Below are 17568 nucleotides of genomic sequence, written 5' to 3'. Positions count from 1 at the left end.
ATGTTTTCTGTCTCTTAGTCATTCGTTGTAGCCCCAATGCCTGATGACATGTTGTGCTGTAGGGGCACTCAATTCTATGAACAACAGACATTTTTTCTCTTCTTTTTTTTTTAATGACTGAACGCATGCGTGCATGTGTGTGTGTGTGTGTGTGTGTGTGAGAGAGAGAGAGAGAGAGAGAGAGAGAGAGAGAGAGAGAGAGAGAGAGAGAGTCTTCCTGTAGCTCCTTCACTGTGGACTCAGTTGTCTCTGTGTCTTTGGCTACGGTGAATGGTGGCTGCAATCACCATGAGATTGGTCTCTTTCCCCTTGCGTATATAACCAGCATTGGGGTGATAGGGTTCTACTGTTGTCCTTGCAGTGTTTTGAGGAACCTACATAGTTATCCATGATGGCTATAGTAATGTACATGCCCACATACAGTAGGTAGCAGTTTCATCAGCATTTATTTAATACACAGGCCAATCTATAATCTGGTTCAAGAATTGCTTCATGACTCCAAGGGGAAGGAAGAGTTTAAGAGTTTTAGTAACATAGGTCTGCAAACCAAAAAGGCTGTTTCTTTTTTTTTTTTTTTTTTTTGGTTTTACGAGACAGGGTTTCTCTGTATTGTTTTGGAAGCTGTCGGTCCAGCCTGGCCTTGAACTCACAGAGATCCGCCTGCCTCTGCCTCCCGAGTGCTGGGATTAAAGGCATGTGCCACCATTGCCCGGCGTAAAAAGGCTGTTTCTAAGTGGGGCGGTCGCAGTATTTGTCCAGTGACACTGAAGCTCCAATGGTGTGCTGTGGCTTTAACTCGCAGGTTCTGTGACAAGGAACAGGCTTGCATGTCAGCTGATGTCTTCACTAGAACAAGCCTCTGAACTTGGGTTCATGGTCCAAATTTGTTTTGTAGAATATGTTAAACTTGAGTACTTCATTGAATTATATATTTTACAGATGCAAAAGCAAACTGCAAATACACACACGCACATATATATATTTAGTTAAATTACATATTTTACAGATGCAAAGCTACATTGCAAGTAGACATATAATGTAGCTGTTTTTCCTACAGCTGTCTCTGAGACATGTGCATATGCATGCATATATAAACATATAGATAAATATATATGAATATACTGTTTTAGAGACACACTCTTACGGTATAACCTTGCTGGCCTGGAACTCAGTATGTAGTCCTTGAACTCATGACCGCCCTCCTGCCTCTGTCTACCGAGTGCTGGTATTTCAGGTATATACCACCACACCAAACTTTCTCTGACATTGTTGACAAATGTAGTGGCATACTGTGTCCGCTGTGAACCTCTTTTTCTGTGATTTGCTTTGGCGTCCTCTGTCCTGTTCACTGTTTTTCTGCCTTATCTAGAAAAGAATCATGATGGACCCTTGCTGTTTCTGCCTGTGATCTCTGGGGCTCTGCTTGGGAGCAGGGCAAGCCTTCTGTCTGGACCACACAGACCAACCAGCTGCCCTCCTTCTCTGCTGCAGTTTCTAGTTGGTTCCCAGTTGTTACTATGCAAGTCTGGTTTGCTCCAGAAACCGCTCACAGGCGGGTTCTCAGACAGGGTGCCCTCTGCAGTTGCCTGAGCTGTCTGTGGTAGGGGAGAAGCCGTTTAATAGTTGTGGTTGTTATGAGAAGGGGAGACTGTTTGACTCTCTAGGAAGATGCCCCCATCGTCAGCACCCCAGCCTCAGAGGCATTTGATGCCCTCATGTCAGTAGTTCAGTAACTCAGGAATTTGACTGCACTGAACAAATCTGTTCTAGGTACTGAGGCAAGATGCAGTGCAATGTATTTCCTCTCCTTATCACTCTGTAAGAGAGGATGCTTACCTTTCTATCCTGAGCCACCATCCAGGCTGACGCTTGGTGATGAGGAGCAAGCACCTGGGGGCAAAGAAAAGGTACAGGGGATGGGGCTGGGGGACCCCCAGAGTATCTTCATTACCCATCCTACCACAGAGACCTTAGCTGCTCCAGAATAGGACATGACGTTTTAAATTACTACTAACTTGTCATGTCAGTTTCCTAAGGTTTCCAGAACAAGGTGGCACACTTAGTTGCTTTCAAAGGCTTGAAATTTGAAGTTCAGGTAGTGGCCTAGGTGTATGCTGTTGTTTCTTCCTCCTCCACCTCCCCGCCCTCTCCTCCTCCTCCTTCCGGGTCCTCACATGTGCTAAGCGGGCACTCTTCCCTCCGGTGGCATCCCCAGCCCACGCTCCTGAGGACCCTAGAGGACTCTGCCCTTGCTCCCTCCTAGCACCCATCACTCAGTGCTGCAGCACGACTCGCATTTTCTGCCTCTGTCTCTGTCTGCAGATCACCCTCTCCTTAGAAATACGCCAGCCACTGATTGGATTTAGTGCCTGACCTAATGCAATAAGACTTCAATTTCCTCATTTGTAATGTGGGAGTAGAGAGAACACCCACACCATGGGGTTGTTATTAAGTCTGCAAAAAGGCCTGCATGTACTATTAGTCACAGTGCTAAGCACTTCACATGAGTTCATATGATGCCAACATATTTCTTCTTGGAAGAAATAGCTGTTGGGCTGCTGTGTATAGGTGAGGAACCAGACTGACTCCCTCAATACTACTGAAGTATTAAAGCCTGTGAAGAATTAGAATTGGAGCCCTTTCCAAAGCATATAGTCCTCAAAGAACATATAGTCCCTAAGCCTTATGCTCACTAATCAGTTATGTCTGAGAGAATCTTCATTATTATCATCATTACTGCTGTTATTACTATTATTTCTAATGCTGTGATAAGACACCATGACCGGGGGTGGAGAGATAGCTTAGTGGTTAAGAATACTGACTGCTCTTCCAGAGGTCCTGAGTTGAAGGCCCAGCAATCACATGGTGACTCACAATCATCTATAATGAGCTGTGGTGCCCTCTTCTGGCCTGCAGGCATACATACAGCCAGAACACTATACATAAGACACCATGACCAAGACAACTAGAAGAAAGAGTTTATAGGGGACATATAGTTTCAAAGGGTGAGTCCATGACCATCATGATGGGGAGCTTGGCAGCAAAGAGGAAGCATGGTGGTGGAGCAGTAGCTGAAACTTACATCCTAATCCACAAGTGCTAGGCAGGGAAAGCTAACTGGGAATGCCAAAGACTTTTGAAACATCAAACCCCACCCCCAGTGACACACCTCCTCCAGCAAGGCCACTCCTCCTAATCCTTCCCAAGTAGTTCTGTCACCTGGGGACCAAGTATTCAAACATATGAGCACATGGGAGCCATTCTCATTCAAACAACCAGAGATGCTGCCCCCTCCAGGAATTTATTTGCTTTATTTTGAGACTCTCACTTTGTAGCTCATGCTGGCCTCAAACTCAGGTAGTCCAGGCTGGTCAAATTAATGGCAGTTCTTCAGTGTTAATCTGTTGAGTGCTGGTATTACAGGCATGCATCCTTGTCTGTGTTTTACAAATAAGAAGTTGAGGTCAGAGAGCTTGTACACAGCCAGAAGAGGGCAAAGCCAGGGCTAGCCCAGACTGATCTAACCCAGAGCCCTCTGGGAAGAGCAAGGACTGTGCTCAGTTCAGACAGTCTTCCTTCCTCTATGCTCCTTTTGCATTTGCATTTTCCTTCCTCCATGTTTGTTCCCCCACCTCTGTGGGTTCCTCCTCCAGTGCCTGGGCCAACAAAGAAGTTAAGTCAATGTTTATCCCACAAACTGTTGCTTCTTTCTCTACTACCTGGCTCACATCAGGAGATGAGTCAGAAGGCCTGGGTTAGGCCTTCTCCATATCTCTTGATTTTTGTTACTGTGTGGCCCGGCAGGTGTGATAAGCACATCATATGCTCTTCCTTATTTTCTTGAACTTCCTCAGGGAAGTTTCTCTCCATTACTTCATAGAGAGCCCCCCTGAAAGGCATTCACCTTTCTCTGTAGCCACCTTTTTTTTCAAAGCTGGCTGCGTGTAAGCATGAGACTGTCCCCGAGTAACACTTCCTCTCTCCATGTTAAAATCCCAGGAGTTCTGCCACATCTTAATGACTTGTGAGGCCCGGTGAAAGGAACCCTCCTAGATTTAGACAAGGAGCAGTTCTGGAAAGGAGAACAAACCCAGCTTCCCAGGCTACAGTGAATTTCCCCTGATTTTTCTGTTTCCCACCACAAGAGGGAAACACAAAACCATGAATGGTTTGAAAATAAAACAATTCAGACACTTTTTTTTTTTGGTGCAGGTCTCTTATGTTTTAAATGGATTCATAATAATTGTATATCCTTATGGTCACAGTGTGGTGATTTAATGCATACATACAACACTCTTTGTGATGGGAAACTTTGGAATTTTGCTACCTTTCATCAAACTATTTTAATACTTAACTCCAGGTAATACCCAGAATGTGAAAAGTTCTTCTGTTAGCTCTACATGAAGACTCTTAAGGTATTTAAATGAGAGTTTCCTTGAGAATACCCAAAAATGAAAATAAAAGATCTGTATGAAAACTTTATGTGAGCCCTGTTAGTTGCTCCATGGTTGAATATTGTTTTTGATAAACACAGACATTTTCATGTGTGTTATTTAGAAATTAAAGACCTGCCAGGTGGTGGTGGTGCATTCCAGAATTCAGAGAAATCTGAAATCCAAAACACTTTTGGTATAGAGAATTTGGGATACGACATGCTCAATGTGTACTGTAAATTTGATTTGATATCTTTATACAAGGTATGCTTTGAAATTCTATACTTAATTCTAACTGTGTTTTAATGTAGAGGCTGGGAATGTAGCTCAGTGCATAGTGCTTGCCTGGTATGCTCAAGGCCATGGGTTTGATTCCCACCACACACTCTCCCATGGATTCTGTTATTTTGAGCAGTTAGGAGTTACTTTTCTGGTTGAATGAGGGTGATGCTGCGAGCTGGATGTAGTGAGCGCTGACCAGGCATCTGGATGTGGAGCCTTCCTGGTCCAGAATGCCGATGCCTTGGTGAGTCTCCAGCGATTCCTGCTCAGAGCGTTTGTTTCCTAGTTGTAGCATCTAACATCCTGAACCCTGCACAGTCCAGAAGGTACAGCCAACCCACTGTCTGCTTCATTCTATTTTGGATTCTTTTCTGATCCCCCCTCACACAAACATATCAAGGCCACAGTGCTTAGAGTTAGTAAGTTTTAGCTTAGAGTTAGTCATTCTTACCTTAGAGTTAGTAACTTTCAGTGCGAGCTTAGCAATGCTTGAGTATCCTAGAGTATCACCTGGCTGTCAGAAACAGTTCAGCTGGTAGGCTCATGATATGATGGTCTTGTTCCTCTAGTTCCTTAAGCTTACTTAGGGTTTTGGTTGAAGATACACCATGACCACAGCAACTCTTTTTATTTATTTATTTATTTATTTATTTAAATTAGAAACAAGCTTGCTTCACATGTCAATCCCAGCTCCCTCTCCCTCCCCTCCTCCCTCCCCCTCCCCCACCTACTTCCCCAACCCCCCACCCAATCCCCACTTGACTCTCCAGGGAGGGTGAGGCCCTTCATGGGGAATCTCCAAAGTCTGTCATATCATCCAGGACAGGGCTTGGGTCCAGGTTGAGAGAGCATCCCTCCATGTGGAATTGACTCCCAAAGTCCATTCAGATGCCAGGGATAAATACTGATCTAGTACTCGAACCCCAAAGCTTGCTGAGGCCTCCTCACTGACATCCACGTTCAAGGGGTCTGAATCAGTCCCATGTTGGTCTCTCAGCCATCAGTCTGGGGTCCTTGTTCAGGTCATCTGTTTCTGTGGGTTTCACCTGCCCTGTCATGACCCCTTTGCTCATCACTCCTCCCTCACTGCAGCTGGTTTCCAGGAGTTCAGCTCAGTGTTTAGCTGTGTGTGCCTGCCTCTGCTTCCATCAGCCACTGGATGGAGACTCTAGGATGGTATACAAGGTAGTCATCAATCTCATTATCGGGGAAGGGCATTTAAGGTAGCCTCTCCACTATTGCTTAGATTGCCAGTTTGTGTCATCCTTGTAGATCTCTGGGCACCTCATTAGTGCCAGATCTCTCCTCAAACCTATAACGACTCCCTCTATTATGGTATCTCTCATCCTGCTCTCCTCTATTCTTCCCCCGACTCAACTTGCCTGCTCCCCCATGTCCTCCTCTGCCCTTTTCTTCTCCCCCTTACTTTACCCCAGCTCCCTGTCCCCTTCCTCTATGTTTCCAATCCACTCAGGAGATCCTGTCCCATTCCCCTTCTCTTAGGGTCCTCCCTATTTCCCAGACTCTCTGGCAATGGGATTATAGGCTGACACTCTCCTGCTTCATGTTAAAATCCATATATGAGTGAGTACATACCATGAGTGTTTCCTCTGGATGGGACTTTCCCAGCAAAGACCCACTCACCCATGTTTCTGTCCCTACCCCCACCCAGAGTGTGAAAAAGCAGTAATTAGTACCTCTACATCATTCCTAGTTGACAGGCTTGCCTCAGGGTTCAGGAGAATGGTGATCTCTACCTTGCTCCAATGAGTGAGGCAGGTGTTAGGTTTCACTTTAGAGATAAACTGAGGCTTGGAGCAGGGAGGGGCGGGTGCTTTCATGATTTACTACCCATTTTGATTGATTGTGGCTGCATTTTGCAGGCTTGGTTCAGTTAAATTATCTTTCATGAGTGTCATCAATTTGGGGCCTGGTTGCACCTGTATCCTAATCCTGTGCACGTCACATATTGCAATGCTGAGCTGCGTTCTCTGGTGAAATGAGTGGGCTTTTCCCACCACTATGGAACGACACTCTGGGCTCTTAGTGGTATGCATTTGGGACCATGCTAGAGTAGAGAGCTGTGGACCAGCGGTTTGGGTACATCCTGTTGATTTTAGCTGAATGAGTAGACAGCTTCCTGGGCTTTGTACCCAAATCAGAATTAGCACATCTGTCCGTTAGGCCCACTTTTGTGACATTTTCTAAAACTAAATTCTGTGTATGGAAACGTGAACCCACTTGAGCCCTAGGTCCAGTGCTTGTATGGGGAATAGACATAGTAGTTAACTGACCAACGAATATATGTGTAGATGGAAAGAAAGAGGAGGAAGAAAGAAAGGAAGGTAGGGAAAGAAAGGAGAGAGGTTTCCAGCTTTCTGATGAGAAAGGGACCTGAATCTTTGGGAAGCCAGAAGTGAAGGGGTTCATAACTCTGCCATTGTGAAATTGATTGGGCCCAAGACCAGTATGAAAGTTCCTTGTCTGAAGGGAGCAATCCTTAAATCCCCCATATGGTTTAAATGTAATCTGTGTCATTGTGAAGGAGTACTGGCAATGCAGGCGAATTCATTAGGCCAAATTGGGTTCGCTCTGCTCGACAGTAGCGTTTCTGAAGATGAAGTTCAACCTTTGCTGGAGAGCTAAAACAGATGAGTTTCCTAATAGCTGCTCCACTTAGTCCAGGCGGCCCAGGGAGCTTAATGTTTTTAATGCCTCTTCCTTTTTACCCCGCTTCACAGGCCATCTAACAGCGCTGCTTCTGGTAATGTTTTTATATGAGGTTGAATTCTATGGTGTCCGTAAAATTACGACCTGTTCGTTCTCTCTCTCTCTCTCTCTCTCTCTCTCTCTCTCTCTCTCTCTCTCTCTCTCTCTCTCTCTCTCTCTCTCTCTCTCTCTCTCTCTCTCACACACACACAAGAGAGGAAGCTTTTCTACAGCAAGCGTCCACCATGTATCCTTCAGGTTTCCCTTTGCACATTGATAAATACTGGGCATGTGCAGCCACCTAAACTTAACTTTTTAATTTCAGCTTCAGAAAGCACTTCTCCAGCAAGTGGCCCAGCAGGAGCAGGGAGCATGCTGGAGTGAAATGTGCTAGGTGGACAGAGAGCTCGAGTGGGTATGCCCCAAGCACCCTCAGGCCCTGGGACATCGAGATCTCATTTAGAGGGCTGCAGTGCCTTGGGTGGCTGCTCTGTTAGTCCAATGAAGAGATCACTGCAATAATATTTCATAAATCTTGCTCTCTGGTTGCATATGCCAAGGCACATATGTTGGTCTAATTTGCAAGGCTATAAGAAATGAAGGGGAACTTGGCACAGAACTTAAAATAGATGAATTTAAAAAGCTACTTGTAATAAGTAAAGAAAGTCATGGTATATAGTCATGAATAAAATAAGCTTGCTTGTAAAATTAATTTCCAAGAATTTCATTTTTTAAAACAGGAGCCCTAAATAAACTACTAACAAGTGGTTGGTTTTTGGCTCTCCAGTTCTCAACCTAATACCTACCTGTGCCTCGTGAACTGTTTCCACAACTGAAGATTTTCTTTCTCTTTGTTTACAGTTGACAAGGCCAGCGTTATTTATACCTTTACAATTTTGTTTCAAGAGTATATTAACTCGACACCCTGTGTCATAACTTAGTTTAAAGGGATCTTGGTCATCTGTCTCTTTCACCAAATATCACACTGGTCCACTGTATTGATGGCCTTATGCTAATCGGATGAAGTGAGCAGGAGGTAGCAGCCACTTTGGACTTGTTAACAAATATGCACATCCAATAAATCCAACCAAATTTCAGGGGCCTTCTAATTGGTAAGATAAATCCCTAAGCCTCCAGTGGTATAGGGTATGCAGAGGCATTCCTTCTAAGGTGAAGGAAGAAATCACTACACCCGCCCCTCCTACCACCAAGAAAGAAGCCTGTTTAGAGACAGCACATTCCTCACTGGGGTGTGTTAGTCTGGCCCGTATAACACGTGACTTGGTGAGCTGTTAGCTTTGAGTGGGGCCTGGAACTGGAGAAGGCTCTTCCCAGCAGGTCCAGGCTGCTGTGCAAACAGCTCTACCTCTTGGACCATATTATCCAGCAGACCCGATGGTACTTAAGGTGTCAGTGGCTGATACGTGTGGCCTTGTTCACTTTGTGAAGGCGACCAGGCTCCCGTGTCAGTAAACTGCTTATTTGGGCCCCTTAGATCTGCTGGTCCCCGTGCTGGGCCATCCCCAGAGCACAGGGCTATTCCCACCTCTGAGAGGGCAAGTCGCTGTTTCCAGAGCGTCTGCTCTCGCACCCCGACTGTCACACTAGTAGAGAAACCATTTTGTTTTTCAAAGGTGGTGATTCACTGCTGCCTTTGATTATATAAACTTCATTTTCGTTTTTATTTTTGAGACAGTGTTTCTCTGTGTAGCTTTGGCAGTCCTGGATATCACTCTGTAGACCAGGCTGACCTCAAACTCATAGGGATCCGCCTGCCTCTGCCTTCCGAGTGCTGGGCTTCTTAATTGGTAACTTCTGTTGACCCAAATAAGAAACTCACATGTATGTATTTAAATAGATTGTTAGGAAAAGAAAACCTCAGGGATCAGAGGAGATTAGGTACTAAATTTGTTCAGGTAAAATGTTCTAAAACATTGTAGGTTCTTCAAGTGCAAAAGACAATTTGCTTTACCAGAAGAATTTTCCTGAGGGGTGGGAGAGATGCCGTGGCAGAGTGGGTACGGTTCTTCCAGAGGACCCAAGTTTGGTTCCCATTACCCACACCATGCTCACATTGCACAGCTCCTGTAACTCCAGCTCCAGGGCATCCGTTGTCGTCATCTGGCCGCCATAAGTGCCTGCACTACGTATGACTTAGATACACCTAGATATACAAAAATGCACATAAATGAAAGTAAACATTAAAAATGTTTTCTTGAGAGTAAAGTCTGTTTATACCAGGCATGGTGTCACGTGGCTGTATCTCAGCAATTGGGAGGCAGAGGCCAGCAGGATTTCAAGCTCCAGACCAGTATGAGGTACATGGCAAGTTCAAGGCCAGTCTGGGCTACAGATTGAGACCCTATTTAAAATAATTCATCTTACTGCCCTTATACTTGTCGAATTACTAGCAACTGATCCAACCTCATACACTTATGGAGATCCGTATATCAACCCTTCATTGTTCTAGATTTCTCAAGAATTGTGTGGATCCATGGATTCCTTTTTCTAAATTTAAGGGAACAGTCACGCTGTTGGTCAGTGGGTACTCTTACTAAATTATTTTTACTTCCAGTGCTGGAGATGACCCCTAGGCCGTGCCTATGCTGAAAAACACATTCCCACTAAGCTGTACTCCAGCCCTATTTGATGAAATTCTTGGAGGCCAGTGAGCAAGTCTATTCTGTTGGATGGTTGCTCCCCTTCCACCTATAACTGCATGTGGGAAGGGCACAACCTGTGGGTAACAGAGCAGCAGTAACACGAAGAGACCAGAGGCGACTGAGATCCGTCCTTCTCTTCCATTTTAAGGAAGGGCACAACCCTGTGGGTAATAGACAGCAGTAACACGAAGACACCAGAGGCGACTGAGATCTGTCCTTCTCTTCCATTTTAAGCTTGACCTTTAATTTGCTCAGAGGCTCCAAGCAACGTTAGCTGCAAATGGCCCAGAGGCTCCAGCTCATGGGGCAGCAGGAATAGCGAGAGCCACACCAAGTATCTTGTCCTAACTTGCTTTGGGGGCCTGCAGTTATTCCATCTTAACCTTGGCTTCAAGAGTAGGCTGGCAGCTGTCTGGTGTCAGAAACCAAAGTCAGCACATCGCCCTAACGGGGAACGGGGGCAAAAATAATTGAAGCCATGTCCAGCTTCATTGTGTGGGCAGAGGAATCTTCATCCCAGCAACTTTGAAGATCTGCTCTTTGTGGGGGTATGGGTGGGTGTGTGGCCCATAACTTTTTCTTAAGAGACAACCACCATAGGAGACTACTAATGAGGTTTTCTCACCGAGAGTGATGGTCCCGGAAAAAAACTGTTACTTACTCGGAGGACACTGTGGCAGCTTCAGGTCGGATAGACAATTTGGGGGACCATCAGCTACTTTCTGGACAGCCTCACAGAGCCAAGTGGTGGATAGGAAAGATGAGTGACTTTGAAGAATGGCTTTCTGGGACATACAGGAAAACAGAAGAGGGTCCTCTCCCGCTGCTGACCTTTGCCACAGCGCCCTACCAGGACCAGAAGCCGGGAACAAGTGGATTACGGAAGAACACCTATTGCTTTGAGGCAAAGCCTTGCTATCTGGAGAATTTTATTCAGAGCATATTCTTTTCCATAGACCTAAAAGATCGCCAGGGATCATCACTGGTGGTCGGTGGAGATGGGCGGTATTTTAATAAATCAGCAATAGAAACAGTAGTGCAGATGGCAGCTGCCAATGGGGTTGGTATACAATTAGTATTACTATGTCTCTGGCATTCCAAGTAACATTTTAATTCTGTAGAAATACTGAGATATGTAGAGGTGTGTATGATCCACACTCTGTTCTAACACCCACTTAATCTCGTTGTGACCTCAAAGGTCGGATGTTGTGAAAATAACTTCAGAATTACAGCAGTGGCATGGGCATGTGGGAATTAAGTTCAGCTTCATATGTGTTGTTCTCAGTTCTGTAGCATGGAAAGTACCTGTTGCTTTGTAGACATGTACACCATATTCCCGGCCCTAGGCTTTTCTGAGTGCTTGCTAGCTAGCCTCTAGAATTGCCCATGTCCAAGGAGAGCTGTCATGAGTGGTGGCAAGAGGTTTACTGCCTGTTCAAAGACTTCCTTGTTGACGTTCAGTCATTTATCAAGCAGGAAAACAAAGGTAGGGCGTGCTGTTGTTTGTGGATCTTAGTAGTAGCTAAGAGTACTGGGGGCGGGGCGTGGGGGGTGTGGGTTGGATGTTAGGTGTGAGCATTCAGGGAGGATTGTTAATGGAGGGATCTGTTTATGATGACCTCAGACACGAAGAAGCCCTGTGTGAGGGTGAATTTCTGCAACAGGGTAGCGATAACAGCTCCTGTATGGCAATGATGTAAGTAAGCCCTGCCAAAGTGCTGCCTCATGGGTCCATGTGGGCCAGGCGAAGCAAGTTAGAGGTAAAATGGCAAAAGCCCTGGTCTTGATAGTGGAACTCCTACAGGAAGGCATATGTCAGGACACTGCTGGTTTTGTTCTGCAGATTTCCTCTGGGGGCTCCAAACCAGTGTGTGTGTGTGTGTGTGTGTGTGTGTGTGTGTGTGTGTGTGTGTGTGTGTGTGAGAGCACGCGCGCACGCGCTAAGATTTGGGGCACATGTTCCTTTACTAGCTATACATACTTAAAGTTTGTTGTTTACCTTTTTCTTGAAATTCTGGTCCAAAGAAAGAACATACTACTTAGCACTGCAATCAAGTGTGTTGGGCAATCCTTTGCAGACTGTTTGACTAATGTGCCAAGCATGTGTTGGCAAAAGCAAACACCAGCAAACAGCAAGCCACCAGAGTAAACGTAGACTGTTGTAAACCGTTGTCTGCGGTGTGGGGTTTCCGTTAATGTCAGCTTCAGAATCTGAATGCCTGTCAGGTAACGATTGCTGATAAAGAACTCAAATATGAAATTATTATGAAGCACACACATTTTTAAGATAAAATGTGACACGCCGTAAATTTCATCTTTGAGGAGTACTGCACCGGGAATGGTATTAAAGATGCTTTAATCTTTTGAGAGGGACGAATGGAGCATTATTTCCCCATATATCTAGGCTGTTGAATGGATCTGGTACACTGTCCCCTTGGCTATGATAGACTCGGCTTCATTAAAGTTTTTTTTGTGTGTGGAGATGAAGGATGTGAAGATTTGGTGGGGGTGCGTAACTCAGGCAGACCCTCCAGACTTTCTGATTGACTGTCTGAAGGTTTGCTAAATAATACATTTCAGAGATAATAATTGATAAAATATGGTAACTGATATTTGTTAAGGCTGTGGCAGCTTGAGCAATGTTTTCAAGGGCATTCCTTATTAAAAATAGCATTGCATTGAAAGCAGTCATGCTGGCTGGCTGGATCACTTTAAAGACATTTAGTGGACTGATAAAGTGCTTTAATCTGATAAAAAACCATAAAACTTTAAAGACCTTGCTTAGTTTCTTCTTTTTCTAACATAGCCGGAGATGGTGGCTTTACCATCTCTGGTTGTGGCAGGATACAGGAAGTCTAAAGGGAAGATAGTGATTATCATGGAGTTTAGCAGAAGACAGTGTGGCTCCCCATTGTCAGTAGCCACTCCCCCCCCCAACTTGTTTGTGGAGGACTTTTTAGCATACAAAGCTCAATGGAGCCTGTCATCTTCCCCTTTCTATTGACTGATGCACCAATCTGTTTCTTTTCTAAATCTGGTGCATCATTGTATAGAATGCAATTAGGTTTCATTAGTGATTTCCTTTTTTTTTTTTAATCTTAGTATCACTTTACTTGTCATAAGGTCCTTTTTACAAGGTCTTTTATCAGCTATTTTTTATTTTTATTTTTAAGTTTAAATTTAGATAAGAAACAAGGTTGCTTCACAAGTCAGTTCCAGGTCCCTCTCTGTTTCCCTCCCCTCCTCCCGTGCCCTCCCCCCAACACCCCCCCAGTATCCCCTCATTTCCCCAGGGAGGGTGAGGCCCTCCATGGGGGTGTCCATAGTCTGTCATTTCATATAGGGCAGGGCCCAGACCCTCCCCAAAGAGTTCAGGGTGAGAGTGCATCTCACATTGTTGGATCGGAGTCCATAGTCCGTGTGTATACTCGGGATTTCTTTTTGTTCTCATTTGCATAGAGCTGTCTACTTTTACTTGACATTTTAATTCACAACATGAGTTTTTGGTGGGCCTCATGTAGACTGCAGAGATTTGAACTCGGAGAAAGTTCAGAGGTTAAATCAAAGAAGGACTGCTTGTAGCTAACAGGACAAAGAAAATGAGGGGACATCTTCCTCCTCCTCCTTTTAAATGAAACATGAGCCGCCAAGCTGTGTGTTCCCTTTACTAGGGATGGTAGCATACAACATCAGCTTTATCATCTTAAGCATTTCCAGCGGCATTTCTAATGCTGTGCGACCGTCATCACTACCCATCACCAAACAGAACACATCATCCCAAGCAGAAACTCCATGCCCATTAAATAGTCACTCCCACACCTACCTTTTCCAGCGTCTGGTAGCTCTAGTGCTACCTTCTGCCTCTCTGCATTGGCTTGTCCTGGATCCCTCATGTTGTTCCGTACTCGTCTTTTTGTGTCTGACCTATTTCAAGACGCGTCATGCTGGAGCATGGGGTCAAAGTTTCATTTCCTTATTGAGTTTTAAAAAGATTTTTAGCCAGGCATGGTTGTCAAATCCTGTAGCTGCAGCACTTGGGAGGCTAAAGCAGAATGCTGATGAGTTTGAGGCTGGGCTGGGTTGGAGATAGCAAGGCACTGTCTCCAAATAGAAAAAAAAAATGAATATTGATCCCACAGATGTCCTCCCAGTCACTTTCCTATCTATAGACAGCAATGCTATCTTTGAATACAGTAACCAATTTTAAACAGTAATTTAATTGTGGCTTAAAACTTAATATCATCCACTGGCATAGCCATTTCAATTGTGTGGTTCGATAGTGTTAACTGAATTCACATTGTGGCCCACATCTTTAGAATGTTTTCATCTTGACTATACCCATTGAGAGCTCCAAGTTCATCTTTGAGAAATCTAAATTATCTGATTCCTGGCATTATTTCTAAAATAGTCACATAAAGAAACCTCTGGAGGGGTGAGATGTTCCTCTCCCAAATTCCCTCCCCAGATCCAGCTAAGTGGCTGTGGGACATGCTACTGACATTAGTTCAGCTATGGCTGTGGTTCTTTTCCATGAGTCCTTACCAGAAGGAAGAGATGTTGAGATTGGGACAGCTTTGGAAATGCCACCTGGGAGGAACAAATTTGCTTTCAGGGACTAAAAGTGGCATGGGATGCAGTGGTCATATCTTTCTGCAGGCTCCTCTTAGTTAGAGAAAGGCAGGAGAATTAGGAGGCGAGGGAAAAGGAGTTTGTAATAGGGAAGGAGTTTGGTAATAGGGAAGGGGTGAGTCATAAGGGAGTTTGGTAATAGGGAAGGGGTGAGTCATAAGGGAGTCAAGTTTTGAGTGGCATGTTGTATGTGCAGATGGGAGTCACAACGTTAAGGCTTCCCTACATAGTCTCCAGTGAATCCAGGTCTCTCGAGGCATTTTTTTTCACATTAGAAATGCATCTTCTGGGCTGGAGAGATAGCTTGTGGTTAAGAGTGTGCACTCCTCTTGCAGAGGACCCAAGTTAGGTTCCCAGCACCCATACCGGGCAGCTCATAGTCTCTTGTAAGTGCAACTCCAGGAACTCTGACACCTATGGGCACTGTGTACACCTATATTCATGTGCATAAACCCACACACAGGCACACATACTCACACACAGGCGTGTATACACACATAATTAAAAATAAAAATGAATTTTTAAAAAGGAAACACATCCTCTACCACCAAGTCATCTCTACTATAAAAATAAATAAGTAAATAAGTAAATAAATAAAGCAAAAGTCATTCTTGATTCTGTCAGAACAGTGAATGGAGCTGGCCCAAACTCCCATAGCTACAGCACACTATTCTAAAACTATAAAGTTCCATATTAAAAAAGGAAAAGAGAGAGATGAGAGTGAGAGAAACAGAAAAAGAAAAAGAAATGACTTTGTCCAGCAGCCTTGACTCTATCTTGGTAATGTGGTAGAGACATGCAAGACACTGATGCTTTCTTAAGAAAATACCTTTGCTGATCCAGCCCTGTTTTCATAGTCCATTTTCTCCTTGCCTTGGCATTTCTCTGTGGTAGCTTTGGATTTATGTGTTTTGAATTTCTTCTCCTAGATTGGCCGCCTGGTTATTGGACAGAATGGCATCCTCTCCACTCCTGCTGTGTCCTGCATCATTCGAAAAATCAAAGCCATTGGCGGGATCATTCTGACGGCCAGCCACAATCCAGGAGGGCCCAATGGAGATTTTGGGATTAAATTCAATATTTCTAATGGGGGTGAGTATTCTGTCATTTTGAGGACAGCCAGGTATATATTCAGTTGGGTGAGCTAGTACTCAAAGCACTGGAAGGCCTTGTCTCTGATTCTCACCTTAAGAAGGGACTTTGCTTCCCTTTGGAGATATGGAGTACTTCTTACTCTACTGTGCCTTCCTTGTAAGAGGAGCCATATATGAATTGCAACTTAACATGGTATTTTCTCTTAGAAATTCTAATTGCTGTTAATTAACACATGCCTGTAATCTTTTTTTTTTTTTTTTTGAGCCCCTAGAGGAAATCTGCAGAACAAAACCAGCAATGTCCTGACATATGCCTTCCTGTAGGCTGTCCTGGAACTCGCTCTGTAGACCAGGCTGGCCTCAAACTCACAGAGATCCGTCTGCCTCTGCCTCCTGAGTGCTGGGATTAAAGGCGTGCGCCACCAATGCCCCGGCCATGCCTGTAATCTTAGCATTTAGAAATCTGAGGCAGGAGAATTTCAAAGCCAATATTCATCATATAGTGAGCCTGTATCTCAAAAACCCCTGGAAAGGAGTCCTGATGTTTTGTGATTTGGTGGAAGTATGTTTTAGGGTAGAGGAACTGCAGAGTGACAGGGTGTTTTCACGTGGATTGCACATGATGACCCTTGCTTGCTGTATGATTTGTAGGTCCTGCTCCAGAAGCAATCACTGATAAAATTTTCCAAATCAGCAAGACAATCGAAGAATATGCCATCTGCCCTGACTTGAAGGTAGACCTCAGTGTTCTGGGAAAGCAGCAGTTTGACCTGGAAAACAAGTTCAAGCCCTTCACAGGCATGTTTATTTTCCTTGTCTCCTGCCCTTTTCACAGCCGTGGTACTCTCTTCCTCTTCCTGCATACCCTGCTTCCAACTTGAACACTTTTCCTTTTGAGCTTTTGTGGGAATAGGTCTTCAGCTTTGGAAAATGGTGATCCATGAGCTTTGTTTGGGGAGTGTAGAGAGCTGGGTCATTGACCTTGTGAGTGCTAGGCTGTATGCCTTTGGGTGATTCATTTCCGACTCTAGGCCTCAGTTTCCACAACAGCGTTGACTAGAAGACCTGTCCGATTAATGTTGTTGGGCTCCTGCTATATTTGATTTTTTTGTATCGTTCCATTTTATTCCCATGGCCAGCCTGTGGGGCCAGCACTATCACTGCAGACTGTCAGCAGAGGAAGAACAAAAGCAGAGAAACAGGCTCACACTTGTCAGTGAACAGGAAAGCTAGCATCAGACTCTGAATGGTTTTCAAGCCTAGCTTTTCAGCTTCTTCCCCCTCTCCTGACATTCAGTCAGATCCATCAGACCATTTGTTTGGGTTGCACAAAACTCCTGGAAAAGGCAGCCATGGGTCACATTTTGTTGTTGAACATCAAGGTATTACAGTTCTATATGGAATAAACATTTATAAATTCATATTAAAAAGAAGATAATGAGGGCTGGGCGTTGGTGGCGCACGTCTTTAATCCCAGCACTCGGGAGGCAGAGGCAGGCGGATCTCTGTGAGTTCGAGACCAGCCTGGACTACCAAGCGAGTTCCAGGACAACCTCCAAAGCCACAGAGAAACCCTGTCTCAAAAAAAAAAGAAAAAAAAAAAAAGAAGATAATGAGAGGGTTATCTGTGTGGCCTGTGTTTACCTAGTTCAACTTGTCTTTTTTTTTTCCACTAGACAATTCTGGGAGGTACATCAAGGGCTGACAGTTGCATTGCAATAAAGTTCCACATGTTCTTAGGGTTTGGAAGCCACCACT

General features: G+C 44.6%; 1 protein-coding gene and 1 long non-coding RNA gene across 3 annotated transcripts in view; one reads left to right on the top strand and one right to left on the bottom strand.

Moving 5' to 3' along the window:
• The window catches only part of Pgm1 (phosphoglucomutase 1), a 55305-nt gene that overhangs the window by 14302 nt on the left and 23435 nt on the right, over window positions 1-17568 (top strand). Inside the window, exons 1-3 of one of the 2 annotated variants that reach the window (XM_021229657.2) lie at window positions 10639-11147; window positions 15646-15808; window positions 16462-16608. In XM_021229657.2, the coding sequence (XP_021085316.1) occupies window positions 10848-11147; window positions 15646-15808; window positions 16462-16608 (610 nt within the window). In that variant the 5' untranslated portion in view covers window positions 10639-10847. Of the gene's footprint in view, window positions 1-10638; window positions 11148-15645; window positions 15809-16461; window positions 16609-17568 lie in introns of those variants that run through there. The other variant, XM_005074331.3, reaches the window with a different exon arrangement.
• LOC121144011 lies at window positions 9270-13997 on the bottom strand. The gene is made up of 2 exons (XR_005881344.1): window positions 13911-13997; window positions 9270-9588 (listed from the first exon to the last, which is right to left on the bottom strand). It is a non-coding gene; the product is annotated as an uncharacterized LOC121144011 (long non-coding RNA).

This window comes from Mesocricetus auratus, unplaced genomic scaffold (genome assembly GCF_017639785.1).
Source record: "Mesocricetus auratus isolate SY011 unplaced genomic scaffold, BCM_Maur_2.0 Super-Scaffold_100014, whole genome shotgun sequence".
In the NCBI taxonomy this organism is placed as follows: Eukaryota; Metazoa; Chordata; class Mammalia; order Rodentia; family Cricetidae; genus Mesocricetus; species Mesocricetus auratus.
The sequence above is the reverse complement of the archived record's forward strand: the minus strand, read 5'-3'. Positions and strand labels throughout refer to the sequence as shown.